Genomic DNA, 21,315 nt, shown 5'->3' with positions numbered 1-21,315 from the left:
ACTTAAGGATATGGGGAGGGGGAAGGGTGAGTTTTGACAGGGCGAGAGAGAGTCATGGACATATACACACTAACAAACGTAGTAAGGTAGATAGCTGGGGGGAAGCAGCCGCAAGGCACAGGGATATTAGCTCGGTGCTTTGTGACAGCCTGGAAGGGTGGGATGGGGAGAGTGGGAGGGAGGGAGACGCAAGAGTGAAGACATATGGGAACATATGTATATGTATAGCTGATTCACTTTGTTGTAAAGCAGAAACTAACACACCATTGTAAAGCAATTATACCCCAATAAAGATGTTTAAAAAAAATAAATAAATAAAAAATAAAGTGATGAAAGGGAAGAACCTACAACAAAGAATACTCTACCCAGCAAAGCTCTCATTCAGATTCAATGTAGAAATCAGAAGCTTTACAGACAAGCCAAAGCTAAGAGAATTCAGCACCACCAGCCCAGCTTTGCAACAAATGCTAATGGAACTTCTCTAGATGGAAAAGAAAAGGCCACAACTAGGAACAAGTAAATTACAAATGGAAAAGCTAATCGGTAAAGGCAAACATACAGTAAAAGTAGGAAATGATCTGCACACAAATATATCAAAACCAGCGATTGTGAGAAGAGGAGAGCACAAATGCAGGATATTGGAAATGCATTATAAGACCAGCAACTTAAAACAATCTTGTTTATATACAGACTGTTATAGATACCAAATCTTCATGGCAACCCCAAAACCAAAAATCTACAATAGATACACACACAAAATAGAGAAAGGAATCCAAGCACAACACTAAAATTAGTCATCACATCACAAGAGAAGAGAACAAAAGAGTAAGGGAAGAAAAAAGACCTACAAAAACAAATCCAAAACAATTAACAAAATGGCAGTAAAAACATACATATCAATAATTACCTTAAACGTATTAAATGCTCCAACCAAAGATATAAACAGGCTGCATGGATACAAAAACAAGACCTGTATATATGCTGTCTATAAGAGACCCATTTCAGATCCAGGGACACACACAGACTGAAAGTGAAGGATACTACATAATGGTCAAAGGATCAATCCAAGAAGATACAACAATTGTAAATACATATGCATCCAACATAGGATCACCTCAATATATAAGGCAAATACTAACAGTCATAAAAGGAGAAACTGACAGCAACACAGTAGTAGTGGGGGACTTTGTTTTTTATAAATTTATTTATTTATATTTTATTTTTGACTGTGTTGGGTCTTTGTTGTTGCGCGCAGGCTTTCTCTAGTTGTGGCGAGAGGGGGCTACTCTTCATTGTGGTGAGTGGGCTACTCAGTGCAGTGGCTTCTCTTGTTGCAGAGCACAAGCTCTAGGCCATGCAGCTTCAGTAGTTGCAGCATGCAGGCTCAGTAGTTGTGGCTCATGGGCTCCAGAATGCAGGCTCAGTAGTTGTGGTGCATGGGCTTTAGTTGCTCCGTGGCATGTGGGATCTTCCCAGAGCAGGGCTTGAACCCATGTCCCCTGCATTGGCAGGCAGATTCTTAATGACTGCGCCACCAAGGAAGTCCCATAGTGGGGGACTTTAACACCCCACCTCCATCAATGGACAAATCATCCAGACAGAAAATCAATAAGGAAACACAGGCCTTAAAAGACACATTAGACCAGATGGACTTGATATTTTGATATAAATTGATATTTATAGAGCATTCCACCCAAAAGCAGCAGAATACACAATCTTCTCAAGTGCATATGGAACATTCTCCAGGACTGATCACATACTGGGCCACAAAGCAAGCCTCAATAAATTTTAAAAAACTGAAATCATATCAAGCAGTTTTTCTGACCACAACACTATGAAATTAGAAATCAACTACAAGAAAAAAACTGTAAAACACATAAACAGATGGAGGCTAAACAATATGCCACTAAACACCCAATGGATCACTGAAGAAATCAAGGAAGAAATTTAAAAATACCTAGAGACAAATGAAAAACTGGACAGCTACATGTAAAAGAATGAAATTAGAACACTCCCTAACACCATACACAAACATAAACTCCAAATGGATTAAAGACCTAAATGTAAGACCAGACACTATAAAACTCTTAGATGAAAACACAGGTAAAACACTCTTTGACATAAACCACAGCAAGAACTTTTTTGACCCACCTCCTAGAGAAACGAAAATAAAAACAAAAATAAACAAATGGGACTTAAACACAAAAGCTTTTGCACAGCAAAGGAAACCATAAACAAGACAAAAAGACAACCCTCAGAATGGGAGAAAATATTTGCAAATGAAACAACAGACAAAGGATTAATCTCCAAAATATACAAACAGCTCATGGAGCTCAATATCAAAAAAACAAAAAATCCAGTTAAAAAATGGGCAGAAGACCTAAACAGACATTTCACCAAGGAAGACATACAGATGGCCAAGAGGCACATGAAAAGATGCTCAATGTCACTAATTATTAGAGAAAGGCAAATCAAAACTACAATGAGGTATCACCTCACACCTGTCAGAATGGCTATCATCAAAAAATCTAGAAACAGTAAATGCTGGAAAGGGTGTGGTGCAAAGGGAACTCTCCTGCACTGTTGGTGGGAATGTAAATTGATACAACCACTATGGAAATAAACAGTATGGAGATTCCTTAAAAATCTAAAAACAGAAATACCATATGACCCAGCAATCCCACTACTGGGCATATACCCTGAGAAAACCATAATTCAAAAAGAATCATGTACCACAATGTTCATTGCAGCTCTATTTACAATAGCCAAGACATGGAAGCAACCTAAATGTTCATCAACAGATGAATGGATAAAGAAGTTGTGGCACATATATACAATGGAATATTACTCAGCCATAAAAAGAAATGAAATTGAGTTATTTGTAGTGAGGTGGATGGACCTAGAGTCTGTCACACAGAGTGAAGTAAGTCAGAAAGAGAAAAACAAATACTGTATGCTGACACATATATATGGAATCTAAAAAAAAATTGGTACTGATGAACCTAGTTGCAAGGCAGGAATAAAGATGTAGACATAGAGAACGGACTTGAGGATACGGGGTGCGAGAGGGAAGCTGGGGTGAAGTGAGAGTAGCATCGACATATATACACTACCAAATGTAAAACAGTTAGCTAGTGGGAAGCAGCAGCATAGCACAGAGAGATCAGCTTGGTGCTTTGCGATGACCTCGAGGGGTGGGATAGGAAGGATGGAGGGAGGCTCAAAAGGGAAGGGATATGGGGACATATGTATGCATATGGCTGATTCACTTTGGTGTACAACAGAAACTAACAAAGTATTGTGACGCAATTATACTCCAATAAAGATCTATTAAAAAAAAGATTTAAAAAAATAGAGACAAATGAAAACAAAAGCACGATGATCCAAAACCTATGGCACACAGCAAAAGCAGTTCTAAGAGGGAAGTTTATAGTGATACAAGCTTACCTCAGGAAACAAGAAAAATCCCAAATAAAAACCTAATCTTACACCTAAAGCAACTAGTGAAAGAAGAACACACAAAACCCAAAGTTAGCAGAAGGAAAGAAATCATAAAGATCAGAGAGGAAATAAATGAAATAGAGACAAATAAAACAACAGAAAAGATCAATGAAACTAAAAGCTGGTTCTTTGAAAAGATAGAATTGATAAACCTTTAGACACACTCTTCAAGAAAAGAAGGTGGAGTGCTCAAATCGATAAAATTAGAAATGAAAAAGGAGAAGTTACAATGGCCACCACAGAAACACGAAGGATCTTAAAAGACTACTACAAGCAACTATATGCCAGTAAAATGAACAACCTGGAAGGAATGGACAAATTCTTAGAAAGGTGCAGTCTCCCAAGTCTGAACCAGGAAGAAATAGAAAATATGAACAGACACAATCACAAGTACTAAAATTGAAACTGTGACTAAAAAAAAACCTCTCATTTTGTTTATGGTTTCCTTTTCTGTGCAAAAGGTTTTAAGTTTAATTAGGTCCCATTTGTTTACTTTTGTTTTTATTTCCATTACTCTAGGACATGGATCCAAAAAGATATTGCTGCAATTTATGTCAAAGAGTGTCCTGCCTATGTTTTCCTCTAGGAGTTTTATAGTATCTAGTCTTACATTTATGATAAAAACTGCAGAAAGTGGACATAGCAGGAACATACCTCAGCATAATAAGGGCTATATATGACAAACCTACAGCTAACATCATACTCAATGGTTAAAGCTGAAAGCATTTCCTCCAAGATCAGGAACAAGACCAGGATGTCCACTTTCACCACTTTTATTCAACATAGTTTTTGGAAGTCCTAGCCATGGCAAGCAGAGAAGAAAAACAAATTTAAAGAATCTGAATTGGAAAAGAAGCAGTAAAACTGTCACTGTTTGCAGATGACATGATACTATACAGAGAAAATTCTAAAGATGCTACCAGAAAACTACTAGAGCTCATCAATGAATTTGGTAAAGTTAAAAAATTAATACACAGAAATCTGTTACATTTCTATACACTAACAATGAAAGATAAGAAAGAGAAATTCAAGAAACAATCCTATTTACCACTACATCAAAAAGAATAAAATAAACCTACCTAAGGAGGCAAAAGACCTGTACTCTGAAAACTGTAAGACGCTGATGAAAGAAACTGAAGATGACACAAACAGATGGAAAGATATACCATGCCCTTGGATTGGAAGAATGAATATTGTGAAAATGACTATACTACCCCAAGCAATCTACAGATTCAATGCAATCCCTATCAAATTACCAATGGCGTTTTTCACAGAACTAGAGCAAAAATTCTCAAAATTTGTATGGAGACACAAAAGACCCCAAATAGCCAGAGCAATCTTGAGAAAGAAAAACAGAGCTGAAGGAATCAGGCTCCCTGACTTCAGACTGTACTACAAAGCTACAGTAATCAAAACAGTATGGTACTGGCACAAAAACAGAAATATAGATCAATGGAACATGATTGAAAGTCCAGAAATAAATGCATGCACCTATGTTCAATTAATCTATGACAAAGGAGGCAAGATTATACAGTGGAGAAAAGATAGTCTCCTTAATAAATGGTGCTGGGAAAACCAGACAGCTACATGTAAAAAAATGAAATTAGGACATTCTCTAACACTATAAACAAAAATAAATGCAAAATGAATTAAAGACCTAAATGTAAGACTGGATCCTATAAAACTCTTAGAGGAAAAAATAGGCAGAACTCTCTTTGACATAAATCACCACACTTAACTTTTTCAATCCATCTCTTAGAGTAATGGAAATAAAAACAAAAATAAACAAATGGGATATAATTAAACTCAAAAGCTTTTGCACATCAAAGGAAACCATAAATAAAATGAAAAGACAACCCACAGAATGGAAGAAAATATTTACAAACGATGAGACTGACAAGGGATAAATCTCCAAAATTTACAAACAGCTCATTCAGCTCAATAACAAAAAAGCAAACAACCCAATCAAAAAAATGGGCAGAAGACCTAAACCAACATTTCTCCAAAGATGACAAACAGATGGCCAAGAGGCACATGAAAAGATGCTCAACATCGCTAATTATTAGAGAAATGCAAATCAAAACTACAGTGAGGTATCACCTCAAACCAGTCACAATGGCCATCATCAAAAAGTCTACAGACAATAAATGCTGGAGAGGGTGTGGGGAAAAGGGAACCCTCTTGCACTGTTGGTGGGAATGTAAATTGGTACAGCCATTATGGAGACCAGTATGGAGGTTCCTTAAAAAACTAAAAATGAAGCTACCATATGATCCAGCAATCCCACTCCTGGGCATATATCCAGAGAAAAACAAATATTCAAAAGGATACATGCATGCCAATGTTCACTGCAGCGCTGTTTACAATAGCCAAGACATGGAAGCAACCTAAATGTTCATTGATGAAGGAATGGATAAAGAAGATGTAGTACATATATACAATGGAATATTACTCAGCCATTAAAAAGAATGAAATAATGCCATTTGTGGCAACATGGATGAACCTGGATATTATCACACTAAATGAAGTGAGAAAGACAAATATCATATGATATCCCTTATACATGAAATCTAAAAAAATATATACAAATGAACTTATTTACAAAACAGAAACAGACTCAGAGACTTAGAGAACGAAATTATGGTTACCACCGAGGAAGGGTGTGGAGGGAGGGATAGACTGGGAGTTTGGGACTGACATGTACAGACTGCTATATTTAAAAATAGATAACCAGCAAAGACCTACTGTATAGCACAGGGAACGCTGCTCAATATTCTGTAATAAGGACCTCCCTGGTGGCGCAGTGGTTAAGAATCCAATGTAGGGGACACAGGTTCGTTCCCTGATCCAGGGAGATCCCACAGAGACACTAAGGCTGTGTGCCACAACTACTGAGCCTGTGCTCTAGAGCCCGTGACCATAACTACAGAGCCCGCATGCCACAACTACTGAAGCCCACGTGCCTAGAGGCTACGCTCCACAACAAGAAAAGCCACCACAGTAAGAAACCCATGCACCACAACGAAGAGTAGCCCCCACTCGCCGGCAACTAGAGAAAGCCTGTGTGCAGCAATGAGGACCCAACACAGCCAAAAATTAATTAATTAATTTAAAAATATTCTGTAATAACCTAAACGGGAAAAGAATTTGAAAAATAGATACATGTATATGTATAACTGAATCACTTTGCTGTATATCTGAAACTAACACAACATTGTTAATCAACTATACTCCAATATATAATTTAAAAAATTTAAATGTATATATGTAAAAAAAAAAACAATCTAGTCTTTCGGAGAACATTTCTAAAATAGTCTTTTTATTTATTTTCTTCTTTTCAATAGTCTTTTATTTTTACCCATATATTTACCATTACCAGTGTTCTTCATTCCTTCCTGTGAATCTGGACTTCCATTTGGGATCAACCTTCCTTTGATGTTTATTAAAATGATACAAACCCTCAGCTTTTGTCTTTCACAGTCTTTTAGGAGAATACTTTCATTGGATTTAGAAATCTAGGTTGACCTTATTTTTACCACTTGAAAGACGGCATTTGCTTGACACCTGACCTCCACTTCTTTAAAATTTTTATTTATTTATTTATTTATTTATTTAATTTATTTGGCTGTGTCAGGTCTTAGTTGAGGTATGCAGGATCTTTGTTGTGGCACATGGGATCTTTTGTTGTGGTACACGGGCTCTTTGTTGCGGCACATGGGCTCTAGTGCACGTGGGCTCAGTAGTTGTGGCACACAGACTTAGTTGCCCCATGGCACATGGGATCTTAGTCACCCAACCTGGGATCAAACCCGCGTCCCCTGCATTGGAAGGCAGATTCTTAACCACTGGACCACCAGGGTAGTCCCTGACCTCCACTGTTTCTGATGGGAAGTATGCTGTTATTCTTACTGTTGTTCACTTGAATGTCATGTGTTTTTTCCCTCTGGCTACCTTTAAGATTTTCTTTTTCATTTTCATTTTTAGCAGTTTGACTATGATGTATTTTGGTGTGATCGTCTTTGTATTTATTTTGCTTGAGGTTCACTGAGTTTCTTGAATCTATAGATTGATGTCTTTCATCAACTTTGGAAAATGTTTGGCAGAAAAAATTCTAAAGTATTAAATACTCTAAATACTTCCTCTTCTTTCCTTCTGGCATGTAATTACACATCTATAAATTGAGTGATATTGCTCACTGGTCTCTTCCATTTTTCAATCTTTTTTCTCTCTAAGCCCCAATTTGAATGATTTCTATTGACTTGTCTTTCAGTTAACAGATCCTTCTGTTCTGTCCAGAATGCTTTGAAACATTTCAAATGAATTTTTCATGTCAAAATTATATTTTTCATATCTAGAATCTCCATTTGGTTCTTTTTAGTTTCCATTCTCTTCAAAATTCCCATTGTGATCATCCATTTTGTCCTCCTTTTCCACTTTGACACATTTATGATAGTTATAATGTTCCAGTCTGCAGATTCAAACATTTGGGTCACCTGTGGGTTTACCCCTATTGTCTGTTTTTATTTCCCCACGAATAGCAATTCTTTATTATATGATGGGCATTGTGAAGGATATGTAATAGAGACTCTGGGTTTTTTTGTTTTTGTTTTTTTTGTGTGGTACGCAGGCCTCTCACTGTTGTGGCCTCTCCCGTTGCGGAGCACAGGCTCCTGACGCGCAGGCTCAGCAGCCATGGCTCGTGGGCCTAGCCACTCCGCGGCATGTGGGATCCTCCCAGACCGGGGCACAAACCCGTGTCCCCCGCATCAGCAGGTGGACTCTCAACCACTACGCCACCAGGGAAGCCCGAGACTCTGGGTTTTTATATCTTCCTCTAAGAACTACTGAGTTGTTTTCTGGAAGGCAATCAACTACTGGAAGATCATCTTGATTCTATGAAAAAGTTTGAGGATAGGTCTGTTTCACTTTTTGTCTTTAGTCCTAGTAGGTTTAACCCTTACTCTTAGGATATGATCCTTATTCCTAAGACCTGGCCTTTCTGGGATCTCAACTGAATACTGAGCATGTTCAACAAGTTCTCTCCACTTTAGCTGCATCAGACTCTGAATTTGTGACTTCTGAAATCTCTATTCAGCTCTCAGCTCTCCAGCACTTGTTCTCTGTAATTTCTCCTACAAACTCCCCTTGCACATGCACACTTTAGGATCCAGCCAAGAACCTGAGTGGAAAACCTACACAGATTTCTAGCGCTCCTTATCTGCTGCTCCCTCCTCTCTAGTACCCTGCTTTACAAATTCCAGCCACCTTAGCAGCCCAAAACTCATCTGTTTCCTCTGCTCAGCCTCTGCTTTCTCCACCCAGAAAGACTGTTACTTTCTGCTTGGGTTTCACTTCTCTGTGCCAGATTTGCTGCCAGACAGAAAGCTATTGTAAACGTGGAGCTCACCTCTTGTGCCTCCCTTCTCTTAAGGATTGCAGCCCTCCAAATTCCCATTGTCAAATACCAAAACATAGTTGCTTCATATATTTTACTAGTTTTAGGCTTGTGTAGAAGAGAAGAGTAAATCTACTATCAACTGCTAAGGCATGGCCGGAACAGAAATCCTCTACTATTCATTCTTTGATATGAGTTTTGTTTTAACATCACTTACCCAACAGCTTTCCAGAACAATTAAACTAGGTTAAATCCACTTGCTATTCCTTTTTATTTTTTGGTGTGTATGTTTTTATTTTTAACCTAGATCTACTTTGTAAGCTTTAGCAAATTAACGTCCTAGAGTATATACAGTATAATTTTATTTTATCCTAGTTAGGTAGTACATAGTTTAAAAGTCAAACAGTTTTACAATGGCTAAATCAAAGGAATGTTTTTTCTCCCACTTGTATTAACCGTTTTTTCCCCTATATTTTAGGATGTTTCAACATCTTAAAAAGCTTGCTGGCCAGGGAGAGAATTTCCCTCCCCAGGCTAGCCAGATCCTAGAGATAGGAAAGGGCTTGGCTTGATAGTAGCACATCTTTCATAGGCTAACTAACCAATCTCAAGTCTATAGCCCTAACCACCTCCTTATCTCTCACATGGAACCAATATTTCCCCTGCCCTAAATCATCCCAGGGCCAGGTACCAGGCAACTAGAGACTATACTACAGCCCAAAGCCTGCTGGAATTATTCAGACTAGTCAATTCTAAACTGTTGAATTCCACCCTGCATTACCTTTCTCAAGGAAACCCCAATAAAGGCTTTGGCTTGGGCTCTCCCCTTGCTTCTGTCTTCTGCCCCCTGACCACCCTGAAACTTCCGGGGTGGTGTGGTGTGGTGTGTCCCTTTTTCTCAGGAAATATAAATAATAAATTCTTCCTTCAACGGCATTACCCTCTCTATGTCGTCATTCAGTCATACTTCCATAAATTCAATCCCAGGTATAATTTAGTACACTACCCAACCCACTACCTAATTTTCACTCTTCAGAGGCCACCTTTCAACCATTTTAAGGGATTTCTCTGGTTTGGGGCATAAAATCATGTTACTAATTACTTTTTTTTTTCTTTTTAGTTTTTAGATACTATCTATTTTTTAACTGAAGTACAGTTGATGCATAATATTATATAAACTACAGGTGTACAACATAGTGATTCACAGCTTTTAAAGGTTGTACTCCATTTATAGTTATTATAAAATATTTGTTATATTCCCCATGTTGTACAATATATCCTTGTAGCTTGTTTTATACCTAATACTTTGTACCTCTTAATTCCCCACCCCTATTTTGCCCCTTCCCCTTCCCTCTCCCCACTGGTAACCACTAGTTGGTCCTCTGTATCTATGAGTCTTCTTCTTTTTTGTTATATTCACTAGTTTGTTGTATGCTTTTAGATCTCACGTATAAGTGATATCATACAGTATTTGTCTTTCCTGACTTATTTCACTTAGCATAATGCCCTCCAAGTCATCCATGTTGCTGCAAATGGTAAAATTTCATTCTTTTTTATGGCTGAGTAGTATTCCATCATGTGTATGTACATGTATATATGTATGTATGTATATATATCTTCTTTATCCATTCATCTGTTGATGGACATTTAGGTTGCTTCCATATCTTGGCTACTGTAAATAATGCTACTATGAACATTGAAGTCATGCATATATCATCTACTGACTGCTTATTGTGGAAGAAAAATATTCACTCTCAACATCCTCCTCCCCCAGTTTTCACGTTTCTTTTCCCCTCAGTCCTCCAGTATATTATATATCATTTTTTTGTTAGAATAATACTTAGTGTTTATATTATTATGTATATGTAACTATTTTTCAGGGTTTAATAATATACTTACAATGATCATATTTCTTGCCCTGTATCATTTTTTAATTTCCCTGGAGTTAATATGTGTCTTGCTTTTTTATGTTTCTTTGTTTGCTTGTACATTTTCTATGTAAATATTACTAGGTTATTCCCAAACTTTCCATTAGAGTTCCACTAAAACTCTCCTCTTATTATACTCAAACTAATAGCGCCTATTAAAATAAATATAGGAAAAATATTTTGATTATGCTAAAAATCACCCTATTAATTTATATTGTTTTCCAATATTAATTTCAAGTTTTATTTAAATGGACATATAGCCACAAAATTATTGAAAACTTGGCAATGAAGTCTAGGAAAATTACTGGCAAAGTAAAAGAAATAATATGGATTGCCTCTAGCAAAACAATGCTTTTTTAAAAACTATGTTTAAAGAACCGTCTTCAATACTCAACAGTTAAGCAAAATGAAGTTTGAAAATATATATATATATACGTATATATGGTATAGAGGAAATGTTTTAGGATTTCACTAAAATTCAACTAATGTAATAAAACTATCAGGAAACAACTGGACAAATCAAGGAATCCTACAGCTAAATGAAATAGTGTCACTCATTTTAAAGACAACTCTGAGATACATTTAAGATTCTAAGAAGCTTAACTGTAAACAGAAGCAAACTCAGCATAGCAAGCTCTGGTGTGAGAGGTGGTTTAATGAAGCCAGACTGACTGCATTCTCAGCTCCACCAACTACTAGTTCTATGACCTTAAGAAAGTTCTTTAAACCTTACAGTATCTGTTTCCTCATCTACAAAATAAAGATGATAATAAGAGTATATATATATATTGAAGGGTTATAAAGACTAAATAAGCTAATCCGTGCGAAAGTAATTAGAGAGAGTCTATATAAGAAGAAAGGAGAGAGGGAAAGGAGGAGATGGAAAAAAAAAGGGGTGTGCTATGCACTGAACGTTTGTGTCCCCTCAAAATTCATATGTTGAAGTCTAAATCTCCAATGTGATGGTATTTGTAGGTGGTGTGTTTGGGAGGTCACTAGGTCATGAGAATGGAGCCCTCATGAATCTGATTACTGTCCTTATAAGGAACTTCTCACCTTCCAGAAAGGTGAGAAATAAAGGTTTGTTGTTTAAGCCACCCAGTCTATGGTAATTTGTTATAGTAGTCCACGCTGACTAAGGCAGGTGTAAGAGGGCAAATGGGAGGGGAAGACTAAGACAGAGAAAAATGCATCCATGCGTGATAAACACTCAGAATCACTGACAGCAAGATCTCAGAGAACACCATGATTATGTATTCTACAGTAAACTCTAAAAACATCAATATAGCCTATAATACAGAAATAAAATACTGTAAAGTATCAAATAAAAGAACATTGCTTTTGTTTCTTTCCTGTCCCCTGGAAAAAAAAAAGACATTGTTAGTGTAGAACGTTTGAAACTATAAAAATGCATTCTTTTATTTAGAAGAGAAATTTAACATTACCTGTACAGAAAAATATTTCACTTCATCAAATATAATTACAGTGTCCTCTTCATTGTTTGGGGGTAGCAAGCTATACTTTTTTGTACATTTCACCACGTTGTTAATAGAGACGCGAATGAACAAATTACTGTAATGTTGTAAACCGACTGAAAATACATATTTAGGAAGCAAATTTTGTTGTAATTGAACAGTAACACATTGTAAAATTAATCCATTAAACAATTCAGGCCAAAACCTAAGAATAAATCAAATAAAGAAAGAAATTATAGAGCATATTAAACAATAAGGAAAGTCTTTTAAAATAGTATTTTTGCCCATCAGTGGTAGGTACAATATAAGTATGAAAAGAAGGTTGATTCTTTTCTTCCTTAGATTACTTCTCATATTTTTATCCTCACATTTCCATTATAATTCTTTTGCAGATTTTCCTATATATTATTTTTAAGGTGACTAACCATTTCCAATACATACTTGAAAATTTTTTTCTAAGTGTAATTACATAGAAATTTAAAACTTCAAAAAATATGTCACTTCAGAGTAATTTATTCTTAATTTTAGGACAACAAAATTTAAAGCAGCATTCTACTTTGCAATCCACTTCACTATATACTTCACTTATACTATATTGGTCTGTATTTTTATCTTTCATAGCACTCCATGAATTAAAAGGATTTTGTTTTATGATTTAATTATCTTCAAAACTCTCTCTATTTAGAATTCTCTTCAATAGTTCACTTTATTTACAAAAGAAACATCAAGTCTTCATAATGAGACTGGCTTTATGCCATGACAGATCTAATAATAAGCATTCAGCTTATTTAAAGGCACCGAGAAAAATAAACCCTGTAAACAGTGTTTGAGAAGCAAAGTTATTAATTAGAAATAAATTAGTATTATCATCCAAGAAGATACGTATATTTTCTTTAACTTACATGATGATCGAGGTGGATTACAGATACCTAAAAATCTTTTGTCACTCTCCACATCAAAAAGTGGAGTTTATTTTCCTCTGCTCTTTAATCTGGCCTGGTCCTGTGACTACTTTAACATGCAACTGACGTGACCAGGGCTGAGACTCGGATAGGGTGGCACTACCCAGGGTACAAAATTTAAGTGGACACCAAAAACTTCAGTAATCAATATTTTAATGTAATATTTTTAAATCAAAATTAATGCAGAAAAAAATGTTTAATGATGAAAGACAAGACCCTAGGACTACATGGAAAGAAAGGTCTAACCCTTTCAGCATCTCAGCTAAGTCCAGTCTTTCAGGCATTCTCACTAAGGCACCAGACATGTAAATGAGCCGTTTTAGGTATCCCAGCCCTTTTGAACTGCAGCCCCAGCTGGGATAATGTGAAGCAGAAGAACCACCTAGTGAATGTACAGATAGTGATTGGTAATAAAATGGTTAATGTTTTAAGCCACTGAGTCTTAGAGTGTTTTGTAAGGCAGCAATATATAACAGAAACAGTGATATATGATCACAGTATGGTTCTTAAGTCAAAAGAAAGGATACTCTTAGGCGTAAAATGTTTGCACTTCTTTACATGAATGGCTAGGCAGCCAACCTATAACAATCAAAATAAAAACACAGCAAATTAAGTTTTAAAAGTTAACTTTTCTTCCATTTTACTCTCACCAAACTAAATTTTTTTAAAAGTTTCACTTTGTTAGTTTTTCTCATTAGAAATATTTTTTCTTATTAGAAATATCTAGTTACAGAAAACACCAGAAAGCAGAAAAATAGGCAAGATTTGTTCAAAGTAAACTTAAAACAAACAAGAATACAAAGAAAAAATGGTTCATTTATTAACTTCAATCCAAATATCACGCTTTGAATCATTTTTATTTTACATTAGGTGAGAACTGATACAACATAGCATCTTGCATATAACAAGAAATATGCCTTGCTTCAGATAAGCTTTTTTATCCTGTGTCCTAAAACCACTGTATTCATTCAACAATCATGCACTGACTATAATATGTCAAGGGCTGTGAAATACTCATTCTCTCTTGTACAAAGTGTTTCCAGATGTTAAGAAAAATTGTATTTTGTGTTTAACCATAAAATCAAGTACAAAATTAATACAAGAATACTTGAATACTATTAGCCAAATGTAAGCCATTTGATCTTAATTCAGCCATGTTTGGTCTTAAAAACCAAGTAAAAACAAGAGCAATATTACATTAAATATCTGTGAAACAAAATAAATGGCCCAATAGTAGTTTTAAATATAGCGTAAGTAATTTTAAGGATTTGGTTTTAGAACAAAACAGAAAAAGAAGTTAGCACTCAATATTTAAAGACTACTGTATCTGAATGATGAAATTCTACAGAAGAAAATATTGTGGTCTACTTCTTAGAGAGACATAAGTATAAAATGTTATGTTGAAAGAAAGGTTCTAATCTAGGTGAGACTTAAAATGGTATTGCCATAGGAAAGTCCACGAATCACTGTTAACTTCTTAAAATTGGATGCACACAAGGAGGGTAAAACAGGGAAATATAGCTACAATTTTGTTTTGCATAATTCTATATATAAAAATTCTGTCATAAATCTCAACATGAAGCCATCAGCAACTATCCTAATTTTCCTTATATTTCAATAGCTTTTTATACTTTTACATAAGAGATCCATATAATATAAAAAAGAGAATAAATTGCTATTCAAGTATAGAAAAAGATTTAACATTCAAAACCATAATGATGGGACTTGACTGGTGGCGCAGTGGTTGAGAATTCGCCTGCCAATGCAGGGGACACGGGTTTGATTCCTGGTCTGGGAAGATCCCACATGCCACGGAGCAACTAAGCCCGCATGCCACAACTACTGAGCCTGCATTCTAGAGCCCGCAAGCCACAACTACTGAGCCCGTGTGCTGCAACTACTGAAGCTTGCACGCTCTAGGGCCTGCGTGTCACAACTACTGAGCCTGCATGCTGCAACTACTGAAGCCTGTGAGCCTAGAGCCTGTGCTCCGCAACAAGAAAAGCCACCACAATGAGAAAGCCTGTGCACTGCAAAGAAGAGTAGCCCCTGCTCACTGCAACTAGAGAAAGCCCATGCACAGCAACGAAGACCCAATGCAGCCAAAAACAAACAAACAAACAAATCAAAACAAAAACCATAATGATGACCATTCACAGGTTGCAGATAACAAATGTTGCCACAGATTTTGAGACCCATCTGTGGCCCAAAGCAATAACCCTGTCAACACCTTGACCCCCAAAACACTCTCAAACATGCACTTAAAACAGGAAAGCAACCACAGCTGTTGACAAAAGTACTTTATGTGCTCAATTTTAAGACATCTTTTTCATTTTTTCTGAAAATGGGATATGATTATTAGAAATAGGAGTAGTGGGTTGTGATGTAGTTATCATGGCCTACACATGCACCAACTTTGCCAAATCACAGAACATTCAAAGAGAAGGTGATATGGCTGAATCACACACTGGGAGGAGCCATCAGTCACATGCCAAACATCTCTCTGTCAAAACTTCCAGCTAACTCTTAAGAGAAGCTTTTTGATGTCTAGCAATATGCAATTCAAATAAGGAAAATATGAACTATAAGGTTAGGAACTGTGGGAGAAATAAAAAGATTCTTCAAAATGTGAGTTCTAAAGACACGCAGAAGTCATATTCAAGAGTATGGATTTCAGAAATTAGTATGTCAACATAGTGACATGCATAATAGTTTATGGCCAAAAGTGATTTCAAAGAATCTTTTCTAAGTTTAGAGTCGGACAGTGAAGGCTTATACTTCAACTTTGATTATGATAGAGGGAAGAAAGTGTTATATAATTTTACGAGTAAGGTACACCACGGTCATTCTGTAAAAACAAAAGTGTATACATGAATTATTCTTATTTTCCCCCTAAAAAGGTGGTGTTAAATTCATCATATATATATATATATTTTTTTTTTGTGGTACGCGGGCCTCTCACTGTTGTGGCCTCTCCCGTTGCGGAGCACAGGCTCCGGACGGGCAGACTCAGCGGCCCTGGCTCACAGGCCCGGCCGCTCCGCGGCACGTGGGATCTTCCCGGACCGGGGCACGAACCCGTGTCCCCTGTATTGGCAGGCGGACTCTCAATCACTGCGCCACCAGGGAAGCCCCATCATATATTTTTTAATCAAGAAAATGTATTAGTACACAATAGGAACTAGAGAAGAGACACAAGAGAAACTCTCATTTCACAGCCACTAATTCTTCTGATAGTGTTTAGAAAATAAATGTAACTGTGAGAGAATACCACAATATTTGATAGTTCTAAACATACATAGATCTTCACGGCCCATACTCTCTCTATAGCGCCCAAAAGAGAAAACAGACTTTTCTGGTTCTCAGCCTAGATATTAGGTCCCACCTGTGTGTGTGTGTACGTGTATGATTGATGAGTATGTTTGTTTTTGTTTCTATGGTTTATTATTTTTTGGATGAGAGAGAGATGTGGGATCAATTATCACCCAAGGTTCCCTAAATCTGACAAAAATATAATTATCTGAAGAGTTTAACAAAAATACTGGTTCCTAGGCCCCATTCTCAGTTTCTAAGTTAGTGGATCTTAAGTGGTGCCCAAGAATCAATGTTTTAAAAAAGTATCCCAGGTAATTCCGATGTAACTAGCGTTTGGGAATCCCTAGCAGAGACATTTTTTCTGTGAATCAGGATGTTTTCCAAAATTTCAGTGATTATTAGAATGCTTTTCTGACTCATAAAAATGAAAAATTCATGAATATGTTTATCAGAGAGGAACATTTTCTACACATGCTTTTTGACATTAAATAGTTTTCATATGAAATAAAAAATAATTTGTACAGGTTTATTGAGGTTTAGTCATACATACCACATCGCCAAATGGCACCAAAGTTGGTGCCTCAGGTGTTACTTCTGGTTCTTTACTTTCAGACCCTTTAAGAGTTTTTCTCAGCATCTACAATGTAAATAAATTAAGACTTTATAAGGCAGAGAAGAATATAATTAGAAAAGATATTATACTTCAACAAAACTTTTATGAGCATCTAGTATCAGGTATTATATATTTTATAATTTATATTCTATGACTTGAAAACGCCTCACTAAGTTTATCATTAGCAGAGAAACGAAATGTGTACAATTAAATATAAAATAATTAAGGGAATTATGAGAGAGGAGAGAAGTACATAATAGCATAAACAATGAGTGCTCCTTGTTAACTAAAAATGATGGCCTTAATCTAATGTGGACTAGGTCCTGTATCCCACAAATGGCAGTAATCCTGCTTGCAAATTATTCCAATATTCCTTCAGTTATCAGCCACTGAAGGAACTGGAATTTAATCCTTTGGAATAGTAGGTACAGTGGAAAGGAGTAATGAACAGATGGCTTTTGGTTTTTGGTTGTGTGATCTCATCCAGAGTAACCCTACTAACTAATATTTCTGGGCTAATAATTAACTTTGTTCTTAAGGGCTCTGGTCACAACACATGATGGTTAGCGTTTAAAAATTACAAGACATTTTAATATAGACTTGTATAGTAGAGTAAAGAGAAAGGGATGGGAGGGGAAAGGAGAGGAAGGGTGAGGGGAATAGTGAACAAACCGTCTATTAAAAATCTAACCTGAAAAGGAGAATTGTATTTATTCCCAACTTTCACAGAACTTGAATCAACATGGCCTTATTTCCAAACAATAATTTCCCAGGAACCTTTGTCGTTATGTGTCTTTCAAGAATCACTTGTTTAATTTTTATAGTATGTAATAAATGTAATAAATCCTTATTATGTTGAAAATTTTGTTTTAAAGTACAAAACAAATACTTCCAGTGTACTGAAAACATTTGTTTTATACATCTTGGATCACTTTGTTATTGCTGCACCTGACTGGCTTAATGTGTTTTTTTTTTATATACATGATTAAATCATAGGTTAAGCTAACTGAATGACAATTACTGTACAAAAATTGTTGTATTTTTTGTATTGTTGCAAATACAAAACAATTGTTGCAAAAATATCAATCTGTGGACAGTGTATGTGTATTTAATATGGAACCTCATATTTTCTAATGTTTTAATGATCTTATTATGGAAGTCTACTTTGAATATGCATTTTAAAAAATACAAAATAATTGGGGAAAAATCCTTTAGAATACTAATACTCAATTTATCCTTAACAACCTGGTATTTTATACTTAACAATCCCTCGTTTTCTTACCTTTTTACTTTTCCTTCCTCATATGAGCAGAGCTCTCTCCAATGGCAGCAGCATGAACAAAACAACTCTTTGCCAAAATTCTATTAGAACCTTGAACAAAACTTCTAAAGGCTAGTCTCATAAAGCCTCTGATACCACCTAGAATTTCTCCTGAACCTGCAGAGAATTTTAATTTCAGTTAATTCCACTATGCCTTTCCTCTCTGCTGCTTTTGGCCCCCAAAAGCAGAAGTTCCTCGTGGCACTTCTATTTTAAAGTCTGAACATTCACTCACATTGCTCTGCACTTCCTCCCCAGTGGCCTTTCTGGCCCACTCTCCCCCATTCCACAGTTTCTTTGAAAACCTACTAGCCTACATGATTACCTTTTCCTAGGATGCTCCCACTCCTAGCACTAATAGCAAGCTCACTATCCTTACATCAATTAACATGCACTAATGTGCTGGCAGGACTATATGCCTGGCATTTTGCTGATTCCAGCTTGAGACGTTCCTGCCCTTCAGAAGTTCAGGCTGGCGTTGAAGACACGTAACAAAACAATGACAGTTTCACTATAAGAAAAACAAATGCTGAGAAGAGAGAGTTTTATCTTTACTCATTCTCTGCACAGATCTTATACGTGGAAAAAGAATGATTTATTCGATTGGTCAGACACTGCCATTCATTGTACAAGCTACAGGTGCATGGAATTCTTAAGTCTAAAAGAGATGTTTTAAATTGTCTTTTTCCCTGCCCAAGCTAAGGAGCAATGACTCCTTTTCACACTCTGTGGTTCTCTGACCCCATGAAACAAGACCACTCACAGCAGGGACCAAGGATTATTCTCTAGAGTAGCAGGAGAAAATATCAGAATTTTCCAACTTCTTTAACAAATAAGAAAGTAAGCACATAGAGACGACTATAAGCAGTAGACAAATATTCTGAGTAAAAGTGTGAGTTTCACACTCAGAGGGGTTCATATCAGGGCCCTCATGCTTTCAGGGTATTGCGTTTGCTAGTTAATTGGGTTGACCAATTACATTACCTTGAATAGTATTTAGTCTACTTTGCAAATAGATGAGAACTGATCGCAAGAAATTTCATGGCAAAGCAGTTTTAAAAGTTGGCAAACATAAAGATGCATCATGCAGTTTGGTTTTATAAAAAGATAAATGTTGCAATTTGCTAAACTTTCCTGTGATGACTGTCAGTAGTATATAAACTAGCAATTATTTTAAAATATATACTTCTCTGTCCTTTCAGAGTAAGGTGGTGACATTTTAATGAATGTGAAAATAACTATCTTTTTGAAATAAACTCAAGTTAAGAACATCTTAAAAACTATTGGAAATATCTCCTTCTAATGTAATTTTATATGTGTGCAAATGTGTTATGAGTATCCTAGAAGCTCACAGTATCACATTTTAAAAACTTAGAAACACTTTTCTTATTTGTTTAAAAATCTCACAAATGAAGAGTTTCAGCAGGTTAACAGACCATTTTTCCTTTTAAATATAAAAAAATGCAATGCCTTCCAAAGAGTTTACCAGAACTAATTAATCAGAGAAGTAACAGTTTACTCAAAAACTGTGAGCTAAAAACTTTGGATAACATAATAGAAATGAAAAATAAGTACTGTGATTTACTAGGCTCACCCAAGATGCATCTCTTCCATTTGGAACTTCAAATCTTTAAAGGTACCTTTCTCAAATATAACAGCATTAAAAACCAAATACTGAAATAAATTTGCCTTAGAACAAGACCTTCAAATCACTACATCACAAAGTATTAAATCATGCTTTTCTAAATAAAATAAAATTTTAAAAAATCATGCTTTTCAAAAACAGTGATGCTTATTGAGTTTTGTACCACTAATAAACAAAATATAATTAAAATCATTTTTAGAAGTATTGCTTATTTATCATTTTTAATTTTTGTATATTATAGAATTTATTAAGTAAATTGCAGTACATTTATGTAATATATAAATAAATATATAAAACACTGGTGATAAATGTTCGTATGTTTTTTATTGATAAGATTGTGCAATCAAAGAAATTTGGAGAATACTGCTAAAAAGTCAGATCTAGGGCTTCCCTGGTGGCGCAGTGGTTGAGAGTCTGCCTGCCAATGCAGGGGACACGGGTTCGTGCCTCGGTCTGGGAAGATCCCACATGCCATGGAGCGGCTGGGCCCGTGAGCCATGGCCACTGAGCCTGCGCGTCTGGAGCCTGTGCTCCACAACGGGAGAGGCCACAACAGTGAGAGGCCTGCGCACCGCAAAAAAACAAAACAAAAAACAAAAAAAGTCACATCTAGATGCCTATGCCTCGCTTTCCTAAATCTATCTTTCTGGAGTCTTTAAGCTGCCAGTTCCCACCTGTATGCACACCTCAGCACAGTCTGCTCAGAATGAAGGAGGCTCACTTTCTCCATTTGATAGCTCCACTGCCTTCAATATGAGATGGAGGTAAGAATTCCATAATAGTTTTCAGTTTTGACTCATCACCAGAAAGCCTTGGATAAAGCTGATATACTTAGTTCCCTATTTGGCTGCCCACTTTTCTGAAAATACTAATGGTCACAACTCTGGAGCAAAAAAGGAACAAAGGTTAATATTCCAGTACCAACCCCCATTCAGGATGCCTACAAACTATCTCTTAAACACAGGGCAAATAAGGGGAGTGAGGAGAAAGAGTGTTAAGGAAGGAGATGATGATACTTCAAGTGGGTCTGAAGAAGTAAAAAATTAAGAACTAGGGGGAGAGGAGCCTAGACAAAATAAATAAGTGTAAAAGCATAAAGAAGCAAGGCACAGTTTATATTATGCCATATTTATATACTATACATAATTATATTATACTTA

General features: G+C 36.1%; 1 protein-coding gene across 1 annotated transcript in view; it reads right to left on the bottom strand.

Moving 5' to 3' along the window:
• The window catches only part of LOC116756959 (C2 calcium-dependent domain-containing protein 6-like), a 91,021-nt gene that overhangs the window by 54,214 nt on the left and 15,492 nt on the right, over positions 1–21,315 (bottom strand). The window contains exons 2-4 of the mRNA XM_032638157.1: positions 17,127–17,213; positions 13,789–13,840; positions 12,270–12,415 (exon numbers count right to left, since the gene is read on the bottom strand). Coding sequence (XP_032494048.1) covers positions 12,270–12,415; positions 13,789–13,840; positions 17,127–17,213 — 285 coding nt within the window. The remainder of the gene's footprint in view (positions 1–12,269; positions 12,416–13,788; positions 13,841–17,126; positions 17,214–21,315) is intronic.

Source organism: Phocoena sinus, chromosome 7 (assembly GCF_008692025.1).
Source record: "Phocoena sinus isolate mPhoSin1 chromosome 7, mPhoSin1.pri, whole genome shotgun sequence".
In the NCBI taxonomy this organism is placed as follows: Eukaryota; Metazoa; Chordata; class Mammalia; order Artiodactyla; family Phocoenidae; genus Phocoena; species Phocoena sinus.
The sequence above is the reverse complement of the archived record's forward strand: the minus strand, read 5'-3'. Positions and strand labels throughout refer to the sequence as shown.